Consider the following 21,531-nt stretch of genomic DNA (forward strand, 5'->3'; position numbering starts at 1 on the left):
TCCATCATAAGTTGAAAAGTCGTGCCTTTAGGAAATTCTTCACATTTCCAAATTCCCTCTCCCTTATCGTCTTGCTTTAATATGATCTTGTGTGAAAGTTAAAAATCCTTTCTATCTCTCTCGTTCTTACTTCTTTACTACCATTTCTCTGTCATACATGATCATGCTACGGTCACAGGAATATTTTGTTTCTTCTGTTATCAGTGCACTATGACTCTGACCCTTGCACAGTATTACTTGCTTGTAATGTTGATCATCTAGGAATTTGAGCTTAGTCCACTCATTGTAAATCACATTTTCTCCCACTCATCAAGTCCCACCAGACTGAAACGGCTACACAGAGCGAAATGACCGCCACTGAAGGGAGCAAGCTGTTTAAATAGGAAAAATAATAATAATAATAATATAATAAGACAAATCTAATTTCAGTCATGCCAAAGACCAGACTTGCCTTTATACAATAACAGGCTTTTATCACTCACTCAGAAGTTGTTTTTTTAAGTCAGCTGAACTGTATTGTGGGCAATGAGTTTGATAAAAAGCTGTGTTCTGCTCTTCTGACCTAATCCAGAGGAACAGGATTTGACAGACCACCACTATACCAGTATAGAAAGTATCAATCAAACCCCAATTTCCCAGTGGGGTCAAGCCAAATGTCTACAGGACTTTGCCAGTTACCTTACTGAATATGTAGCCCATACTTGGTTGTCCTGTCCATGTGTATCATAGGTCTGATTATGCCTGATTATGATTTTGATATGCAGGGGTGGAAAAAGTACTCAAATCCTTTATTTAAAGCAAAAGTAGCAATAACATAATGGAAAAATACTTCAGTTCTGCATTCAAAAGTTTACCCTCTTAAGTCCTCATTCTGTCAGAGTGTTAAATTATTGAAGCATTAACCTGTAAGATGTATTTTAATGTTGTCGGTCTAACTGCTCCATATACTGTTGGGGAGTTTAAACTCTAACAGTGCAACATATTTTATGTGCTGATCGTATGTTTTGCGTGTAAAACCTTATTCTGCAAAGTAACTAGTAACTCCAGCCGGCAGATAAATGTAGTGGAGGAAAAAGTACAAGATTTCCCTCTGAAAGGTATAGGTAGGTAGATATATGACTTGAACTGGTTTGGTTTCACATAGAAAATTAATCTCTACTCATACACAATGTACAAATTCTAATGGAAATATATCCGAATGGCTATTTCAGCAGTATGAGGCAGTAAAAGACCAATTTTTTCTGTGTATGGGAAATATGGGAACCAGGCTGAAATGAATGTCTCCACTCATTTGGAGACAAAATGACTGCACATTCCTCCAAAGAGATCATTAACAGGCATGAAGCAAGAGGAAGATGACATGACTTGTGGTTTGACTAAATATAAACTGAAGGTCTTTGTGAGGAAATGCGTTCTGGGTATATTTGCATAATGTGCAACTGTCTAGTTAGCAATTCATATCAGCAACTGCTCTGCCTCTGAATTATAAGTGCGGTTTGTTTGGAAAGCAGACATATCATCTACATTATTTTGGCTATCTGCAAGCCGCCAGAGTGACGATTTGAATATTCAGCAGCGAATAAATCCAGAAGGAGTTTGTTGAAGATTTCTGCCTAACTCTCATCATCATTGTTTAGTCTGAAGCTGCCATGGCTGGAGCAGTTCTCTCCAGTTCAGATTGTTTTTTCTCTGTTGACTGGATTGAGCAGTGATTGGATGTGTCCCTTTGGGTTTGGCACTCATTCCTGGTTACTGAGAAGTTGCTGATTGGCCTGAACAGACTTTCACACCGGCGATCCCCTGGGAAATCTGGAGGTCCAGACTATATTGCCAAGAAACATTGCAAATTTGGCCTTTGAGGGCTGCTGCTAGAAGAAAACTCAATGTAACGGCTCGATTGCAAGTAACTGCAAGCAGTCAATTCAGAGCTAATACTCCATTCTGTACTGGCCGTATAGTTGTATATTTATATACTGTTGTTAAACCATTCCAACTTGCGCACAGCTTTTTCTTTTTTTCTTGCAGTGTTCAAAACACTCAAAACTCAGAGCAATATTCTCTACATCTGTATATATTTCTGTTTATTTTCTTCCATAGCCTTCCATAGACTTCCATAGACTTCCATAGCTTCTGATCAGTGCTAGCACAGAACAGAGACCATGAGTATATTGTATAGAAAACAGACCTACCGTATATCCTAAATTTCTACTTTTTTTTTTTAATACTACTTTTATAATTTTGTGTTGTGTCATGATTAATGTGCAACACCCCCCAAGTTGAATTCCTTGTGTAAGCAAAGTTTGTTATAAATAAAAGGAGATAAAATTAAAATAAAATTAAAATAAAATTGATTGTGATTCTGAACACGGTGAATACATTCAGGCACTGAGGCAGTGGCACAATAGTGGTTTGTGTGTGTGTGTGTGCGCATGCATGTGTGTACATGCATGTGCTTATAAGTGTTCCTTATTCTCTGTAAAACCTAACACCAGCTTTCAGTATCTGTATACCCACAAAGACGCATATAGTCACTTTCAACATGTCAACATGGGTGATTTACTGCCTTTATTTCTAATTCCCCTGGTGGCCAGAAAGTCAATTTATTTATATTGAGCCTGCTGACAACATTAAACATTACTACATCACATCAGTGTTTGACAGAGTCGTTGAGAGGGTGGACTGGCCCGCTGGCCACTGTGAGCAGAGGGCATGGCTGTTAGATCTGGCTGGGAGCCACAGGTTGACAGGAAAGAATATTACTCATTACTTGAAAAGATCCTTACAGATAGGGTCATAAATAAGGGATGGTGTGTGTGTGTGTGTGTGTGTGTGTGTGTGTGTGTGTGTGTGTGTGCGTGCGTACGTGTGCGTGCACTCATGCATGCGCTCAGAGGCATGCTTTCTTGAATATATGAATGGAGACCAAATTACTGTAAGCCGAAGACTTTGACAGTAGTTAATTGGTGAATAGCTCCATCTACTGGCCAAAAAGTGTCAAAGTATTTACTCCTCAACCTCTAGTCTAGTCATTTAAAAACACGTCCGTATTCCAGTCAGACTATGATAAATTAGTTTGTCAATGCAGACTGATTAGTGGCTAATTTAGTTTCACAATACTTTACTGTGACATTCTTTGTTTTGGGCCAACAGTATTCTATGAGCTGTGTCAGGCTAAAAAGAATTAGCCGGAATAATACCGGAAGTTAGACGATGTTGCCTTCAAATTAAAAGCGTACTTTTGTGTATTTATGCATTTGTGTATTTTTTGATAGTTCCACAGTCCAGTGGTGGCTAATTCTTGCTGACTTTACATGAGATACTGGAGGTGCGAAACGAATTTTTCCTAAGATAGTAGACATCCTTGTGAGGTGTCCGGTATCTTTTGTGAGTGTTTCTTGGTGTAGGCTACTTTTTTGCATCCTTTTATGTAACTTATATGACATCTTAGGCTCGTCTATGGATATATGCTTGGGAAATGACAGAAAGAACAATTGCATTTTCATTTATTACCGAGTCCTCCTCGAATATATTCGTCATTTTCACTGATGAAACGCGTTCGTCAATAAGGGGTTTTATTTTGAAAGTTGTGACCAGAAGTCTTCTTTTTATTCTAGCTAGCATGACAAACTACGTTGCCAGGTAACCAAATGGAGCAACTTGGGCTTCAAAACTCACGTTAGAGAGACAGGTTGAGATTTAATAATTAGCAATGTAATTAGAGATGAAGACATGAGCTAACAGGCTGTACATCCGAAGTCTATGTGAGTAGTTATGTGTGCATAAATAACTTTAACGTTACTAGCCAGTGTAAGCTATTTCATTTTTATGCTGCATTTATTTTAGTGGTTTAAAAAAATGTGTAGGGTTCCTAAACAATCTCACAAAATGGCGTCTTCGCTTTAGCTACAACAGCTATTACTACAATAATACAGAATAAATGAAATAGCATAGCCTACACTTTCTTTCTTTCTTTCTTTCTTTTACGTTAATTGTTTACCATGCTAATACTTACTCAACTTGACAGCACCATATTTGAATTAGCTAATATTTCCATTTGGAAACTGGACTGATCTTGCCTGATTAGACCAAGAGTGACTAGACTCATATATCTCATATATCTCATATATATATCCCTTATTCATGACATTGTTCATTTCTCTGTCAAGGCAGTGATGCTGCTCAACATGGTGAGCACAAGGGACCCACTTGAAATGGAAAGGTAGGATTATGTTCACAGGTTCAGTTCCACTTCTCCCACATGCACACTAGGGCTAGGCCATATGACTTGAAAATACATTTTGCCAATAGGGTGAACCTACAGCGTCTCTGTTGCAGACCCACTATGTGGTAATACGGTTGTATTTCCTGCCTAGTTTCAAATTTAAATAATTTCTTGCACATTGGCTAAATGACTGTAAACATATACAAGGTAAAAAAAATAATACCTTACTTAATTATCATCCATCATCACACAGTATCACACCCACTCTTCTCTCTTCCATTCCTCCATCTCCTTCCCTCCCTCTCCACTCTCTGTCCCTTTCCACCACCCATCCTCTGCCTTCCCCTCTCTTCATCCTCCTCCCTTTCTCCCCTGCACCTCCAGCTCAGAGGACGAGGGTCCCCAGGAGCCTCTAGAGGACGGGCTGCACCACCGAGCAGCCACAATAATTCAGAGGGCCTGGAGAAGACATGTGGTGGGTGCTGCTACTACTCTGGACATACATATTATTGTACATGCATGTATGAAAGTACATACACACACACAGGCCCCCTCCTATTGCATTAATTGCATGTGTCCAGATTGTGTGTAGGTATGATTTAGCTGGATTATATTTACACCTCACATTAGTATGTGTCTTAGGTATACACATTGAAACCTCATTTCTCTTTTATGTGCCTTAAAACTGACAGTAAATAACTTATCCTGCTTGTTCACTGTCCACCTGTATCCTGACAATTCATGTTTGACAAGCATGTTACTATCTGAGCTGCCTGCCTCCCGTTTGATTTGGTTTATATCTATTGACATAGTTGTTATATGGATTGGAGATGCATCGAATTTACACTTTGATGTTAATGCGGTCAAATGTGTATCTGACCACTTTCAGCATCTTGGGTGCATTTACCCCTGGATTTGATGGGTTTTTGCTGTATTTGATTACAGTGTAGTCACTCAGGATGCATGTTAATGCCAGGAGGAAAGGGAATTAGTAAAAAAAATAACTGAAAATCTTTTTCCCCCATCTTAACTGTAGGACACAGAAGTCTTCAAGTATTTCACAAAGCTGATTAGCCTCCGCAACCAGGGAGACCCACGCATGCTGCTCAAAACTATCAATCCTCGAGAGGTAACAGAGAAGAAGCTCTTTGAAAACAAAAGAAACAGAAAAGCAACAACTACAAGTGGCATAGTGCTTTGAGTAATGGTGATGTGTACGAGGTAGTGGAGGAATTTCCTAAGGTATATAACAGTCCCTCAGAGACAGTAGTGTTTTAGGAATTTGCAGTGGATCGACTTATTCTTGGATTAGACAGAAATGTGTTTTTGTTTTTTTTTCAATAGAGACAGACTGTGACAGAATGTGATTTTCCCATGGCAGGCTGAGTTGCTGGATGCTGCTGCTGGGGTGTTCGTCAGATTTCGACTTGGAGGGGTAAGAGCTAAGTAGAGAAGTGGTCTTAAATCACTCGTAAACCAAGTAAATTTGACAGTGCAGACCTACCTGGTAACGTCATACGACTCTGGCCAGTGTACATGTGTTGAGTGCATTCACCTCTTCCTTCAGATCACGTTTCCGCCCAGCATCTACTACAAGGTCTTCACCCATCGGCCCATCGTGGACGTGTGTGCCAACAGCCCGAAGGACTACACCCACCCAGGCCTTAAGAAGCCCGTGGCCAGGCAGACGCACAACGGCTGGCCCCTCGTCCCGGAGGACCGATCAGGGTGGTACCGCCGTGTGGAGAACAACGGCTGGAGGCTGCTGTCTGGCAAGGTGGGTCCGCTCAGATAGGGATTCTCCAAATTCGGACTGTTGTAACTGATCAGTCTAAGAATGGAAAGACACGGGAGATAACTTCTTGTGCGTCTGTTTTGACTTGACATCCAAATAGTCCAGAAAAAGAGAACACAAAATATGCACCACCAGTGCAACGCTTAACTTTCCCCTCTCAGGAATGAGTTCAACACTCTTGAAATAAATAGATAAACAGGCTTTTCAGGCAGTTTTTCCTCCAGTGCTGGTGTGGTGATTCCTGCACACAGGCTCAGTCCAGGGGCTCATGTGCCACAACCTACTGATACAGATGCTGCCTTCAAGTGCACCTTGTAAACTCCTGCCTCCGTGTTTATAAGTTCTAAATATGACTTCACACATTCGGATATTTTTTGTTGCAAATAATTGACAAAAGTATTTTTTTGGTAGTATATTTTTTATTTGCATCAATTAATTCATTTGACAAAGTGTGTCACATACCTTAGCCTGAATGAGTCCAAATTTGATCTTGTACTTTTTTTTAGCATTCTAATAGAGAGCAAAGATCAAGCAGAAACTCACAGAAATCCATTTGGAATCTATAGCCACAAAAATGTACATCAGGGGAGCATTCAGGACCAGTGTTCTCACTAGGCTGATAGTTTAGTGACCTACATCATACATCAGTAATATCTGTCAGTCATTGCTCCACTTTATCCCCAGACATTTAGTCGATACAGTCAGGTTTGGATGTTTTGAGGGCAAATGACAGTAGATAGAGGGACTTTGCGCATACCTTATGGTCTTAGTGAATTGACACTTGTATTGTAGGCAGTATGTTTCTTTTACCATCAATTGTTGACATGGCTTCATGCCCTCTGACATTTTTTCCTCAAGACACGCCTGAACATCACATCTCAGCAACTATAGTATCATAGAAATAGAAAGTCTCTGAAGTGCTTGTGGTGGATTTGTATTTTCAAACCTTTACAGAATGACAGGGATCTGAAATCAGGTTTTCTCTTAAGCCACGGTAGTCTAATTCAATATGTCATATTTGCATAAAAATACTTGGATGGAAACCCAGCTTATACCACAACAATCCTCCCATCCTGAGAAACAAACTTTCAATACACAGTCTGAACAGTGAACTTAGCTGTACATAAATCCTGCCTCATCTGCTGGGTAGAGTGGAATCACATTGAAGAAACAACAAAATAATGCTCTCAAATACCTTTTATGTGATGAACAAATGGTTGCTGTGTTCATATGTTGTTTCTCCTTCTCTCTGATAGGTGGCTCCCTTGGATGACTTCATGGAGGACAGTGCTAACAGGAAACTGGACTTTCACCATTCCAAGGTGCAGCGGCAACAGGATGTGGAGAAGAGGAGGAAAAGGAGGAAGATCGAATGGCTGAAAAAGATGTGAGTTGTCGTAGGTTGGTAGGTGTAGGTGGGAGTAGGTGGAAGAGTCCCTGTCAAACAACCATCACCTGTCTGTCTGTCAAGTAAAGGCAAGTTTATGTATGCATACAATATTTACAGATATGTTATACCATAACAAAATGAATAAGGGATTCAGGTATGATAGGATGTTTTTCAGCAAAATTCTGGTCAACTGGTCAATATTCATTTTTGTCACCAGTTGCATGTCTCTCCTCACCTCTCCTCAAGACAATTTTCATCATTTCTTTATCTGCTTGAAAACCATTGATTCTATCACAAACTTTGGGAACATAAAAGTAAATGCATCTCATCTTCAGTCTCATTTTGTTGTTGTTTGCAGTGTGAACAGAGACGTTCATGTCTTTCTCGCCATGTATTTGACAACCTTTTTCATTTGTCAAGTTGCGCTTTCCAATTCGGTATTTTCTTTTGAAACGTTTTACTAAGACCATGCTGGATTATAATTTCTCTCTAGAGATTTGTAGCACATTCAAAATGATCTGGTTTTATTTCTCTCTCTCTCTCACATACAGATATAAGCAGGGTCGCCTGCAGGCTCGTCCAGAGCAGCCGGACGTGGCGACGCTGGTGGAGAACTCAGCCCAGGGAATGATGCACGCTGTAGAAGAGCAGGGAGACGAGGAGGTTATGGAATGGGAGGTGGACGAGCTCCTGGCCTGGACCAACGGTCTCAACTTTGAAGAGTAAGACTCACTGCTGCTTATTAGGTAGAGAAAGAGTTTGGAGCTTTCTGTTGTTTTCTGTGGAACAGTCTAGTTGTGATGCTATTTCAAGTGGGTCAAATCTTATTCACTTGCACTGAAATGCACTGTAAAGTGTATTTTCTCTAGATACCAACTATACTGTTTTTGTTATGTACTATGAAAAGCTGTATTTGTGGTAATTTTTCCCTCTGATGTTATAGCCTTTCTTATGTTATCACTTTAATATTTTACTGGTTTTATCTCTGCAGGTATAGCCATGAGTGGAGAAATCTGGCCGTCAGCCATTCATCTGAGCCTAGCAAAGGTGAAGCTATTTTACTCTCTTTTACAGAAATCTGTTCAGTCTTTTCTCATGGTCTCTAGTCATTGCTACATATCTTGACTGCTCTCCTTTCATTCTGGTTCCCCTCCCCTCTCTCCACTCTAATGCTCATTTACCTCTCTCCATTCATCACTGCTCACCTCCTCCCACCTCTTGTCTTTTCTACCCTTGTTTTCCTCTCATCCTCCTCTTCCATACAGACGTTGTCTCATCTCCATCCAGGCTACATCCATATGATTCTTCAGATCTGGCTGATTGTAACAGTCAGGTTGTCACATAAAGCAGTGTCCTCCATCCTCATTTCTAGCATCATCAGGTGGTCAACACATTGTTGTTCTCCGTGTGTGTGTGTGTGTGTGTGTGTGTGTGTCAAGAATAGAATAGAATGATTTATTTTACAAGCAGCCTACTGCTTTGCTAATTGTATAGCTGTATAACTTTTGCTATTCTTCTAAAGTCACATTTCATCTCCATAACAGGTCTGAGCAGACCAGGAACATGGAGCACAAACCACTGGAATTATACTTTGTGGAACCAGATGAAACAAAATGAAAGTCAGCTGCCTCTAAAAAGTCTCTTTCTTTTTATAATTATAACAATAATATTTGAAAAAGCTACTGAATGTCATGCTGCATAGGCTAAGATGAAACTTTCCTGATCCGCATGGGGAAATTGTGAAATTGTAGTATAATAATAATTATATTTATATAGCACCTTTCAAGCACCAAAACACTACAAAACAATCAGAAAAACAAACAATTAGATAATATACAATAAAAGAAGTAAAGACAATTGCACAACCCAAGTTAAAATCCAGCCATAGTAAAACTAAGAAACTATAAGAGCAAGCCTATAAAGAGTTTTCAAACAGGATTTAAAAGAAGTGACAGATTGAGCTGTTTTAATATTAAAAGGAGGCTGTTCTTGAGTCTGGGAGCCCTGGCTGAGAAGGCTAAAACCCTTCGTTTTCAACCTGGATTCTAGAACAGTTGACAGAGCTTGCACAGCAGATCTGAGGGATCTTCTAGGTTTGTAGGGTACGAAGAGTTCTGTGACATGGGCTGGTGCAATGCCATGCAGAGCTTTGTAGGTCATTTTAAAATTCATTCTAAAATGTATTGGCAGCCAGTGGAATGATGCTCAAATTGGAGTAATATGTGACCTGAGAGGTGTTCTGGTAAGAAGTCTCGCTGAGCACTTGGCTATTCAAGCATGTACAGAGCATTGCAATAATCAAGCCTGGAGGAAATAAAAGCATGAATGACCTTCTCTGTATCCTAAAGAAAGTGTAGACCCGATTATACAAATTTGCATCTGGCCCAGCTCTTTCACTGTTTCTCTCAAGACAGTCAGCAATGTAGCCATCACTCTTTTCTATGTTCTCCACAAGCTACTTTTTCTTTTCTTTTTTTATGTTCTTGAAGTTTAAAATATTTTATCTAATGCATTATAGGTATTTGACATTCAAGTTACCATGCCAAAAATGTCAAATCAGAATTTATAGATTTGTATACAGCCATTAACTCCAGGCCTAATAATTCGAAATTATATGATCTTCCAAAATAAGAGTACAAACAGATCCAGTAAAATATCTGAAAAAAAAATGCTTTCAAATATTTCTCTCTTTGTGTTAGCTTGCATTACTCTCTGCCCTGTTTGAGCTCAGCGGGGTTCAAAGTGCTGTCTGGAGCCACAGTATTATCCGTTCATCATAATTCCAAGTCAATTCATTTTCTTGATTAGTTGATCTGTGTTGTAGATTAGCTGTGGCTCTCTGTCTAAGTGCTGAGCTGATGTCTGGACATGATAATTGAGGCCGGTCATGGTGACTGGTTTATCTTGAGTGCAGTTTAATCTTTAAATCTATGTGGATTAAATGAACATGACAGTAATCAGACGGACGCCACAAGCGTCTTTTTGAGGATAAAATCTCCTTGGTTCCAAGCCGAGAAAAAAGCCAAACAAGTTTGCCAAGCTCTTTTTAAACACATCCAAATTGTCATAAGATAATTTGATTGCACAGACATTAAGATTGTCAGATAGAGCTATTGTGCAGGAGTGCGGAGTTCTGAATCATTTCAAGCCGGATGACTGAATTCTGGCTGACAAAGGCTTCTTGAGGTATAGCACACTGTCTCTTACAGACCTGTAGTACTCTGACCCGCAGACAATATTGACTCCAGAGTCAGCTATCGGTTGAAACAGCGAGCTCTGTTGCTAGACCTCTTGCTGCTATGAGTAAATATGATGTGTCGAAATATCTCCAAAAAAGCCATTTGTAGGCTCCACAGGGGAGACACAGTTACGCTATTACACACACTTTCACTAATCAGGAAATTACCAAACTTTTTCTCTGCTGCAGCACAGACTGCTGTGGGGTGAAAGGGTTCCTGGCGGAGTGATCTAGTTTTGGACGGTCAGGTCAGATTGTAAACAGTAGAGTTTGGTAGAAGACTGTCTACTGAGTGGAAATGGTGCGGTGCTGCTGCAAACCCCATTTGGAATCATTGTTAGCAGCAAGAGGCCTAGCAACTGACCGACAGCTGACTTGGGAGTCAATATTGTCTACAATGAAGTACTACAGGTGTGTAAGAGAGAAATTATATTTAGGTCCAAAATCGCCAAACTTAATCTTTAATTCTGCATCTATACACACAACCTTCATGAACATGGCTCAATTAAAAATTAATAGAAAATTAATAGACTTTTATGTATCTATACTGTCAATTCAAGTGTACTATCGAATGAAATTAAAACATTAGGGGACATCCAAGTTCAGCATGCGGGCTTACTCTGGCTTCTTTCCACATAGTGTCACAAACTATTGTTTAAGTTGCTAATTTGTCACGTGTTCATAAACAGGACATTGTTTTAAACAATGATAATAAAGTGCTTGTTGAATCATGGAACACTATGGAATTTTACAAATGTATTTGTTGGGTGCATGACTTATGATATGATTAAGCATGATTGATACGTGACTTAAGATGTGCACTTGCAAATAATTTTTTTTTAGTTACAATACTTTTGAACACCGTTACAGATACGGTGCAGTTACAATTTTTCTGTTAAGTTACAATTACTGTCTTACAGTTACAATTGTTTGACTATGGAGTTTAGCTCCATAGTCACACATTATGTAGGCCTACAGTCGTGCACATGTGACTTGTAAGAGTATTCACCTTATAAAGTGACTCAGATTTGCAGAGAATGTACAGAGATACCCATGAGTAAGCTTACCATAGACAAAAATATACCGTCAATCTGGTCACCCTGAAGATAATGACAACTGGGGCAGAATGACAGATGGAGCACTGCACAGCATTGGATGAAAATGAGGGGGCACCCGGATTTGAACCGGGGACCTCTTGATCTGCAGTCAAATGCTCTACCACTGAGCTATACCCCCTGATAGCAACATGCACTCAGCTATCGTATTTAAAATTGAACTTATTAGATGTCGCATATGTATTTTTTTACGTTATAGAGGAAACGTGATGTAGTTTTGAAATAATGATTCAAAAGAGTCATCAAATGCTGTCTTTCATTTCAATGTAAGATATGCGCAACACCGTTCTCTGCCTGTGCCGGATGTTTCGTCATATAAATGCGACCTAACCGGAAGTTCAGCATTGTATTGAAAGGAAAGTGGAAGAAACGGAACCACAATGGTATGTTAGCAGTTTTAGCTCATAAAGTATGATTTCTAATACCGTAACCATATGGATGTTTGTGTTGCTATGTTGTTCTGTGTTTTAGGTATGCTTCTGCCCTGTGAGCGTTTGCCTGCTGCGTCTACCAGCCCTGTAGTCTGGTTGTTGTGAATTTGATTAGTCACTCAAGCCAAAGCTAGTTAGCGCTTAACGTTAGCTTGCCGATACGTTCCCTTCTGTCGTGTGGAGAGAACATTTACATCAAACTCACTTTTAGAAAATGGCATTTTAATGTTGTCTTGCATGCCTGCAAATTAATATACGAGGTAAAATGACTGTAGACCTTTACGACCCATTGTGGTTTTCCGGTAAATTCGGCATATGTACAACCCACCATGCAGCACGTAACGGTAATTTCAATAAAATGTCATTTTGAAAAAAATGTTCGCCTGTCAGCCCCCCTGTTAGTCACATTCTCCTAACGACAAAAAATACAACGTGATGGGCGGTAGTGAGCCAATTATAAAAAAGTTCGACTACATTTAAATTACGTGCTGCTTAGTGGGTTGCGTGTATGCCGAATCGAACCCTAACGATTAGTAAAACGTCTCAAGTCAAATAGTCTCTACGAGGAATGTTGCTTTTGCTGATAAAAAAAAAAGTAACCGAGGTTAGCTAACTAGTCCGTATGTGTTCTAGGGGCATGTAGAACGCGTTTGCACCATAGACTCTCTGAACTCAGCTTTCAGTGGCAAATGTCTCAGCAATTGAATGGCTATGAACTTTAATGTTAACGGTAACGGTCTGTGTTGTTTTGTTCTGCTCCAGAACACTCGAGGACTCCGCTCTCAGCTGAAGGACAGCGTACCGGTGGCAGGCTTGTGTCCACAGGGGGCTTATGGCGTCCAGGACTCTCTCCGTAGCGGGTGAGACATTGGTAGAGATTAAAAAAACAAAACACTTGGTAGTAGTGAAACCAGCTATTAGTACCAAAAATTGCAATAATAATAAATGTGGCTATAGTAGCTGCTTAGTAAGGTTTTTTGGTACTGACTTTTGACAGTTTCACCTCTTGGAACCAAGTTAACTCTACATGAAACTGATGTGCATCTGCTTCCTTTGTGTTTTTCTTTTTGAACCTGCCGTACAGCTTCACCAGTGTAAAGAATGAGCTCCTTCCCAGCCACCCACTGGAGCTGTCCGAGAAGAATGTGAGTACTATACGTTTCTCTGACACATTATGATGGGGAAAATGAATGAATCTTAAGTTGATGTTTTGTCCCCCCACAAATGATACGACACCAATGTTGGGCATATTGGTGACAGCTATAATTTCCATTATGAGTGAAACACAAGTTGATAAGATGCATCGTTTCTTCAGAGTTGAGCCAGTAGTTTTTGAGATATCAGGATTGGTGTTTTTTTAGTCTCTGGGTGCTGAAAGTTTGTATGTTTCTATGTTGTGCAGTTCCAGCTGAACCAGGAAAAGATGAATTTCTCCACACTCAGAAACATCCAGGGTCTCCACGCGCCACTCAAACTGCAGATGGAGTACAGGGCAGCAAGACAGGTAACACACACACACACTGTAAACTCGTTTGATAGTATTTCACAGCTGTATCCTGATTTTTTTTTTTTTTACCTTCCCTCCTGCTCCTTACTGCTTGTCTTTTGCACCTCATTCCTGACAATTGTTCTTTTTCTCCCCTCTTCCTTTGGTCTCCTCCCCCTTTTTTGGTTCTTTGAAATGTTCCATTTCATCTTTTATTGTCTCTCCTCATGCTTTTCCATCCCCCTCCCTCTTGTTCTCCCTCCAGATCCAGCGTCTGCCGTTCTTGCAGAGTTCCAACCTGGCGTTGGACACACTGCGAGGGAACGACGAGTGCATCGGCTTCGAGGACATCCTCAGCGGTGAGAACCCCCGCCGCCGAACACACACACACACACACACACACACACACACCACTGTCTGGATGTGATGCTAACCCGCCACGTTGTGTTACCTTGCAGATCCGGCCCAGAGTGAGATGATGGGCGAGCCGCACATGATGGTGGAGTACAAGCTGGGATTGTTGTGAAAGAGGACGGATACACACAAAAATACATAGATAGACACATGCAGTTAGGTGATTATTTGTCTGCTCCCCTTTGTTCTTTAACTCAAAAACAAGAGTCACTGCCTCAGGTCCTGGATGGCTATAGAGGCTGTGGGTAAACCGTCTGCAGAGAAACTGTTGAGAAAGAACGGGAACTCAAGAATACAAAATTAAAATGGCTTGAGGAAAAAGCTTGCGCATGATCTGAGTTACTGACTCTTGAGTTTTGTTATTCATTCGATCTTCAACAAATTCCTGTGGGACAGATGGCATTCAGTGCTGCTTTTGTATGGTTGGATTCCCCTTTATTTCTAATAAACTTCATAACTCAGTCTTAATGGTGTGGATTCATTTGACAGATGACTATAATTATGCTACTGGTGATAAGAATTGTGATGATACTGACATGGTTAAGGCGCATGTTCTACAATACAAAAACCATGTTTCCATAATGTCTTGTCTTCATTTTCATTTTTAATGGAAATTGCATGGGTTGTGTGTGTGGGGGGTGGGCCGATCGCCACAGAGGCATAGTGTGTGTGTGTGTGTGTGTGCATTACTGTAGTACCACTGTGACTGTCCCAACTCTTTAAATCTGCAAAATTAAGACAGGCAACAGACATGGATTTTAAAATCCACACCTATTAAAATATTATAATTAAAATGTTATAATGTTTTAACATAATTGGCACCAGTTCTTCATCCAATCTCACCCAAAACAGTTTAAAGTTATTAACTGAGGGAAGCACTATTCTTACTATTACTAAAATACCACGACTATGACTATTTATACTGGAAGGGATACAGGATGGGGAACACCACTCAGTCTAAGAACTCATATATTGTACTATATATATTATATTTGCTGATAGTCTGAGACAGTCCAACCAATCTGTCAGACTGTGATGACGCCGTTACGAAGCCAGACACCAGTGGACTAGGACTCAAACCTGTGTTGTAATCAAAATATAAAATCTGACCTCGCTCCATACACAAGAAATGTGACTGATTTTAGTGTTTGAGTTTTCATGTCTAAATGAGTTTCATCTGATCGTAGTATTATCAGTCTGTTAGTGGAAAATATACTGCTTTTGTCACACATTTGCTCTCAGTGGCTTTCACCATCCAACCACAAAGAGTCTGGCTTGCACTATTTTCCATCATAGGTTTTTGTTGAAAAACTGCTGCAGAATATGTCAAAATATGTAGTAGTAGTAGTAATACTAGTAGTAGTAGTAATAATAATAATCTTTATATAGCACTTCACAAACAAGGAAAATAACAATGACATAGAACCTTACAACAGAAAGATTAATTGCAGTTTACACTAAATCTGTCGTAATTTACAAGTTTTTAAAAAAGAGTAAATAGAAAATGAATAAAAGGGAGCCATGGCAGAAAATGCTCCAAAATGGGTGTTCATTTGTGTTCAAATACAGCAGAGTGTAGACCTGTCTCTTTTTTAAAGACATGTACCAACTCTCCTCTGTCCTATTTTAGCAGAACACCTGTGTGGGCAGAAAATCATCTACATCAGATCTCTCAATTCACTTCTACCATACAGTCTGCCCTTGTCTTCCAGCAGCACCGGATCAGTTACTGCACATCTGTCATTATCAAGGGGCTGAAGAAACATCTCACCTCAAAAGAGACAAAGAAAAATGAATGAAAGATGAAGAAGACTTTTCAGAAGAAAAATCAAATATGAAATCAACTGAATTGGACAGCAGAAACTGAAAACGGAAGTCTCCAAGAAGGAAAACCAAAGTAGCTACATTAAAATATACTGAATTAAAACACACTGGATACAGAAAATGAAATCCAAGGGAAATGAGGGTGTGTGTGTGTGTGTGTGTGTGTGTGTGTGTGTGTGTGTGCGTGTGTGTGTGTACATGCTGTCATCATTAAACAAACATAATTCTATATTGGAGATAAGAGAGATATATCAGGTATATCAGGTTTCTTAAAATATGGTTATTTCATGAGCTAGCAATATTATCACCATCCACCAGGGACAAAACAAAATTCATCAAACTTTTTCAAACACTACTAAAACTTTGCTGAAGACAAATTTTATTCCTCAAGCTTTCAGTCTTGTATCGATACAGAAGAAACAAACAAAAAATCTAACTCTACAGAAAGTAAAACGACAATTTTGTCTAACAAGAGCTATTGCAGGGGTTAAGATCCCTGTGGAAAAGAGTTGTTTTTCCTTGTGAAGTAATGAATAATACTTCATCAAGTGAAATGGCACAAACTGAAAATGAAAAGCATCATTTGAGGTTGCAGCTCTCCTCCTCCTCCTCCTCCTCCTCTTCTTCCTTGTGGAGGATCCTTCCATCAGGCTGCTTCACCCATCTCAGCTTGACGTCTCCACTCAGGCCTTGGTCCTCCAGTCTCTGATTCAACTGACAAACAGAAACATTCTTTATTATTGCCTTGTTGTTTGTAATGCGCTTTCGAATTCTGTCTCAAAAACACCTTCCTATTATAACACCATTATTAGAATTTTAATAACAAATGGAAGAAGAAGAAGGCGACGAATCAGAGTAATAAACTTATCTTATCTCAACAGTAAAAGAGGAAAACTTCCATTTTTCCATCACAGCAGCAGATCATCACCACCATTCAGCCTTCTGGAGATTTGTGGTCTAATTCAGCAGAACCTGCTGTATGTGATGGGAAGAGTCCACTTTATAGCTTTATAGCCGTTCCTCTGGCATTCAAGCCAGGTTAGATCAGATTAGTAGGATTGGTAAATGTTTGTGTAATTAACTTCACCATCCTTTCTTGTTTCTCACGTTTCACTGCTGTCTGTATTTGGCCATTATCTTTCATCAGAGGCAACTGTACTCGACACCAAATGGTCACAGTGTCATTTATTGGCAATTTCCAATTTTTTGCTATGGTTGCGTCCAGCCAGCTAAAGATAGATAGTTAATTCATAATTTTGGAGCAATAGAAATTGAAAATTAACTTTTTGTTCTGTCACTATGATGCAGTCTAATCATCTTAGTAGTTTTGACAAAGTTTGAAACTTACCTTTCAAGTTCAGTGGAAGGTTTTTATTTGGAAGTTTAATGTATTATTTTAGAGTACAGCAATAGCTGGCTGACAACCAGCTAGGATAGCCATTTGGGTGTATTGAAATCAGGCTGCTGTATTTGGAAATTTTGCTAGTTAGGATGTTTCAGTCGGGTTAGAACTGAACTGAATCCTGTCTGCATGTATTTGATCCTTCTGTAATGACAAAACTGAATGAATCGCATACTAAAGGGAGGCAGAATGATGCAGTTAGGATGTTTCTGTAATACGACACCTGAACATTCGTCCTTATGAAGGTTAACAGTGTAGAGAAAAGTGTGTTCTCCTGACTCACAGCTTACGAAGGAGTAAGCCAAATGCGTAGGACCAGTAGTCAAACAACTGTATGAAGAAAAGTGACACTGACAAAGAGGTCGCACTGGCTCTTCAGATGTGGCAAAAAGTGAAAAATCAGCACTCATAAAGGTTTTAAGCCAGGAATAAAAGGAAAATGCATTGAAAAATACTCCAACTGCCTCTCTATATTTTCCCTAGCTCTTGCTTTATCCTATTGTTTGTGATTATAGACACATGTTCACTTATTCAACTGTTTGCACTCAAGCTACACTTGACTATTGCTGTTCAAACGTCATTACCTGCTGCAAGATGGCTTCCTTCAGGTCCTCCGGGTCCATCGAGGAGTCTGTTTTAGTCAGCTTCACCCTCACCACCTGCTTCTTCACGGGAACTTTATGGATAGGTATTTTATGTTAATAAAATGGGCTTTCCATCCAGTAAAAAGTAAAAATTAAAGGCAATTTGCAAGATGTAAATCGTCACAACTAAATAGAATGTCTCTGTTCCCACTACAACTATAACTACACAAACATCCAAAATAATAATTATAACTACATTTTTGGTTCCATCTCAGAGCGATTTTTTGGATGCACAGACAACGATAACCAACATTTTCAACCAATCAAAATAAAGTAAACGAAGGGTGGGATAACTCAGTTATCGTTCTGTTCTGAAAACTGTTCAGTTTTCCCTGAACAGTTCTTTCACCTAGGTCCTAAAATGGCCTTGTCTAATTAGATACAGTATATTATCATAAATAAAATATAGCTCTGTGGTGTAGACCAGTGGTTCTTAACCTTTTTGTAGTCTCAGGGATCCCGTCTGATAAGATTTAGTTATTCCATAACTGTCTATACCGTAGATTGGCAGATTAACAGTGAAGAGTGTGAAACCTATGAACAGAATAGTCATTATTATACATTCTCTCATTGGGCTAACTTCTAGTCAATGAAATAATAGTGAAATTAAAATATTCCCCATTTTTCTGGGGACACCCTGGAACCCCCTCAAGGACCCCTGGGGGTCCCCGGACCCCAGGTTGAGAACCGCTGGTGTAGACCAATTCACTGACGTGTGTGTGTGTGTGTGTGTGTGTGTGTGTGTGTGTGTGTATACGTGGGTGGCGTGTTGCCGTGTTTGTATGTGCTGATCTGGAGTCAGTTTGGTAGGATTTGGGTATAAATAAATTATTTCATTTAAAATATGGATTTTTATTTCTAGATATTATTCATGTAATTTGCATGCAAAATAGGTCTACCCAACCAGCGGACAAAAAATTCAACCCGCGGCAACACTTCAAAAGTAGCCCAATTCCGCGGGAAAACCGCGGACCTGGCAACCCTGTTTGGGATTAGCAGTGAATCGTGTTTACTGACTTGGAAGCTAGCTAACTCGTGTATTTGCTAGTTAGATAGCTAACTAACAAAATAGCATCATGTCTTGGCCAACCTGACCTGCCGAGGGCAAATGCGCTATTATGCAACCTTTTTAATGGCTATGACAGGGAGGCAGCAATATGCGTTTCCCTATCCCCCGTCATAGTTCTTTTAATGATCTTAATTTAATTATACATTTTTTGAATCATTATCAACATGTATAAATACTGTATGTAAAAAAAGTAAAAAAAACTAAGTCTACAGGTAGCCTAATGGATAAAATAGCATTTGTCTCCCTCAGCTTTGTTAGACATACGAACAAAAGAAAAGAACCCTTAACAATAAATACACATGGCACTATTCTCTGCAATGAATATACTATAGCTTCAAAACTTAACATGTCTAGCCCTCGAAATATTTCTGGCAAAAATCTCTGGGAGGAGCCAGGCAACCCACAGACCCCTGGCCAAATTGTGTCCCCCCCCCCCCAATATGTAAAGAATGGTGACGCCCATGCTATCCAGTAACTCAGTGAAAGCAGTAGCAGCTAGCCAACACTGTGTTGCTTCTACATTGAAACGGAGAAAGGGGATGAGTCAGATTGAGGGGCCAATTTTCAATATCCTCATCAGTTATCACTGTGTAGCCTAGTTGTTATAGTTATTGTCTGTCACCATAGTAACCCTCCTTTTCCAGAGACCACCTCCAACTGTGAATGTCGTCATACAGTCCTATTCACACTCGTCTATCATAATATCTACCTATAGTGTGATTCACCTTGACCATATCTTCGTATGAGGTCCGAATCCTCCGTTTCTAGAGGAAAACATGAGGGGAGGCCGCTCAGTCCTGTGACGACAATCAAAGCATTTAGTGAAATCAGTTTGTACAATGACTCCTGCATAGAAAGGAATGAATGTGTGAATGCTGACTAACTACACTTACTCATTAAATGTGATATTTATTACTTAAATATGACATAGGCAAGAGATACAAGCACAAAGGATGGATAAGGCCTGATTTGTTTTACACTCTCATTTATCTCTCACACAAAAAACATACCTAGGCTACAAGAATGAATCAGCTTGTTTTCAGTGGGCAAATCTAGAGTCTGCTTTTTTTTATGTTCTTGATTTGTACAATGACTCGTCCATGAAGTAAATTCAGAAACATTTGACTTTATTTTGATCAGAATTCCTTGGAGCAAATAGGACCATCAAATGACACTAACCTGATAAGACCATGAGAACAAACGCCTTCCCTTCCATGATGTGCGATACCACAGCTCACCTGCACCCTGCTGTCATCGGAATGAGACGATTACTGTGAGAGGAGCTTGTTTAAAACACATCAGTGTAACAAAATGCATTAAAAAAAATCTTTGACGAATGCACAAAAAGACATGCTATGGACAGTCCACTATACATATCACTCTACACACATTCAGCATTTACTGTATATTTGTGGACTGATGTGTATAGCACAGTCAGATTTGTCTGAAATCCATTTTGTCTCAGGCACCTCCGTTTACCATCAAAAGTGTTTGGCTATTGTGCATTTAAGTGTTAAACAGCTGACAAATACATCTTAATAAATATACACTCACAACCTCAGACTAATTACTATGCTATCCATAACATATTTTGCTGTTAATCTCCTCCAGAAGTGATGTTGTATTTTGTGAAAGTTACTGCTCCATTTTTCTTATCAAATCTCATTTTATCATCAACACTAACCCATCACCTCATCACCAATTACCTGATTGAAATAAATATCAAATGCTCTTTATCAAATAGCTGACAGAAATATTCTTTCAAAGAAATGATGCCTCACCCTTATTGTGTCAAAGTGTCACTCAGTCTTTCTGTCACTCCTCACTTGCGGTCCGACAACACTGACTTGGCAGTATGGATGGATCGGTGTGATGTAAGTGTAGTGAGCGCAGGTCTGATCACTGACAGTCTGATCATTTGCAGATGAAGATGATCAGTCATCACAGCGTGTTTGTTTAGCTGAAACAATGCTGCTCTCTTTTTCTATGAAGCTATTTGAATATCATGAATATGACGCTATACATTTTGGAGAAGAGACGGGTGTTGTTGTGCTATTGTGCTAATGAAAGCACAAAGGACATGACAGACATGCTGGTGACTCAAGACATTTATGTAAATCTGTTGTGGACGTGTATTACTATCTCTGGACTGTAACATCACCGATCCTGAGTTCATAGAATAGTTGATTTTATCATTGTTTTATGTTCATTCTTTGTTGCCATTTCTGTAAAGATATACGCAACTTTAAAAGTGCTATGCTATTATTCTTACTTATACTAAAACTACCATTATAACTAGTAAATACAAGTGTGCTCACCAAAACTCTGTCTTTTAATTGAAATTCAGCACTTGATACAAGGTAACAATTCATTTATTATGTTATTCTGATTTGTCTGAGACGGTCCAATCAGTATTTCCGACTGACGACTCACTCATGAAACACCAGAGGACTAAGACTCAAACCTGTGTTGTAATCAAATGATAAAATCTGATCTTGCTC

The 21,531-nt window shown here is 39.5% G+C and overlaps 3 protein-coding genes and 1 non-coding gene across 9 annotated transcripts; 2 read left to right on the plus strand and 2 right to left on the minus strand.

The window, feature by feature from the left end:
- The first annotated feature begins 4,184 nt into the window (after positions 1–4,184).
- Positions 4,185–8,513, plus strand: c22h11orf65 (chromosome 22 C11orf65 homolog). Its single transcript, XM_071908242.1, has 8 exons — positions 4,185–4,219; positions 4,607–4,697; positions 5,259–5,351; positions 5,604–5,657; positions 5,790–5,999; positions 7,274–7,404; positions 7,959–8,129; positions 8,399–8,513. Exons 1-8 carry the CDS (start codon positions 4,185–4,187, stop codon positions 8,511–8,513), a joined length of 900 nt encoding a protein of 299 aa, XP_071764343.1.
- Positions 8,514–11,809: 3,296 nt separating this feature from the next.
- Positions 11,810–11,881, minus strand: trnac-gca (transfer RNA cysteine (anticodon GCA)). The gene has a single exon. It is a non-coding gene; the product is annotated as a tRNA-Cys (tRNA).
- A 206-nt stretch (positions 11,882–12,087) lies between these two features.
- On the plus strand, positions 12,088–14,559 carry pomp (proteasome maturation protein). The gene is made up of 6 exons (XM_071908247.2): positions 12,088–12,143; positions 12,954–13,051; positions 13,276–13,336; positions 13,594–13,695; positions 13,943–14,036; positions 14,136–14,559. Exons 1-6 carry the CDS (start codon positions 12,141–12,143, stop codon positions 14,201–14,203), a joined length of 426 nt encoding a protein of 141 aa, XP_071764348.1. The 5' UTR covers positions 12,088–12,140; the 3' UTR covers positions 14,204–14,559.
- A 923-nt stretch (positions 14,560–15,482) lies between these two features.
- On the minus strand, positions 15,483–20,929 carry LOC144543496 (uncharacterized). 6 transcript variants are annotated; one of them, XM_078291465.1, is made up of 5 exons: positions 20,812–20,929; positions 20,210–20,275; positions 19,756–19,827; positions 17,902–17,993; positions 15,483–16,629 (listed from the first exon to the last, which is right to left on the minus strand). In XM_078291465.1, exons 2-5 carry the CDS (start codon positions 20,244–20,246, stop codon positions 16,495–16,497), a joined length of 336 nt encoding a protein of 111 aa, XP_078147591.1. In that variant the 5' UTR covers positions 20,247–20,275; positions 20,812–20,929; the 3' UTR covers positions 15,483–16,494. The 6 variants fall into 6 exon arrangements, with proteins under 6 accessions (XP_078147591.1, XP_078147592.1, XP_078147594.1 ...); XM_078291466.1 differs by having other exon boundaries at positions 19,756–19,794; positions 20,210–20,278; XM_078291468.1 differs by having other exon boundaries at positions 19,740–19,794; positions 20,210–20,278.
- Between the last annotated feature and the right edge of the window lie 602 nt (positions 20,930–21,531).

Source organism: Centroberyx gerrardi, chromosome 22 (assembly GCF_048128805.1).
Source record: "Centroberyx gerrardi isolate f3 chromosome 22, fCenGer3.hap1.cur.20231027, whole genome shotgun sequence".
In the NCBI taxonomy this organism is placed as follows: domain Eukaryota; kingdom Metazoa; phylum Chordata; class Actinopteri; order Beryciformes; family Berycidae; genus Centroberyx; species Centroberyx gerrardi.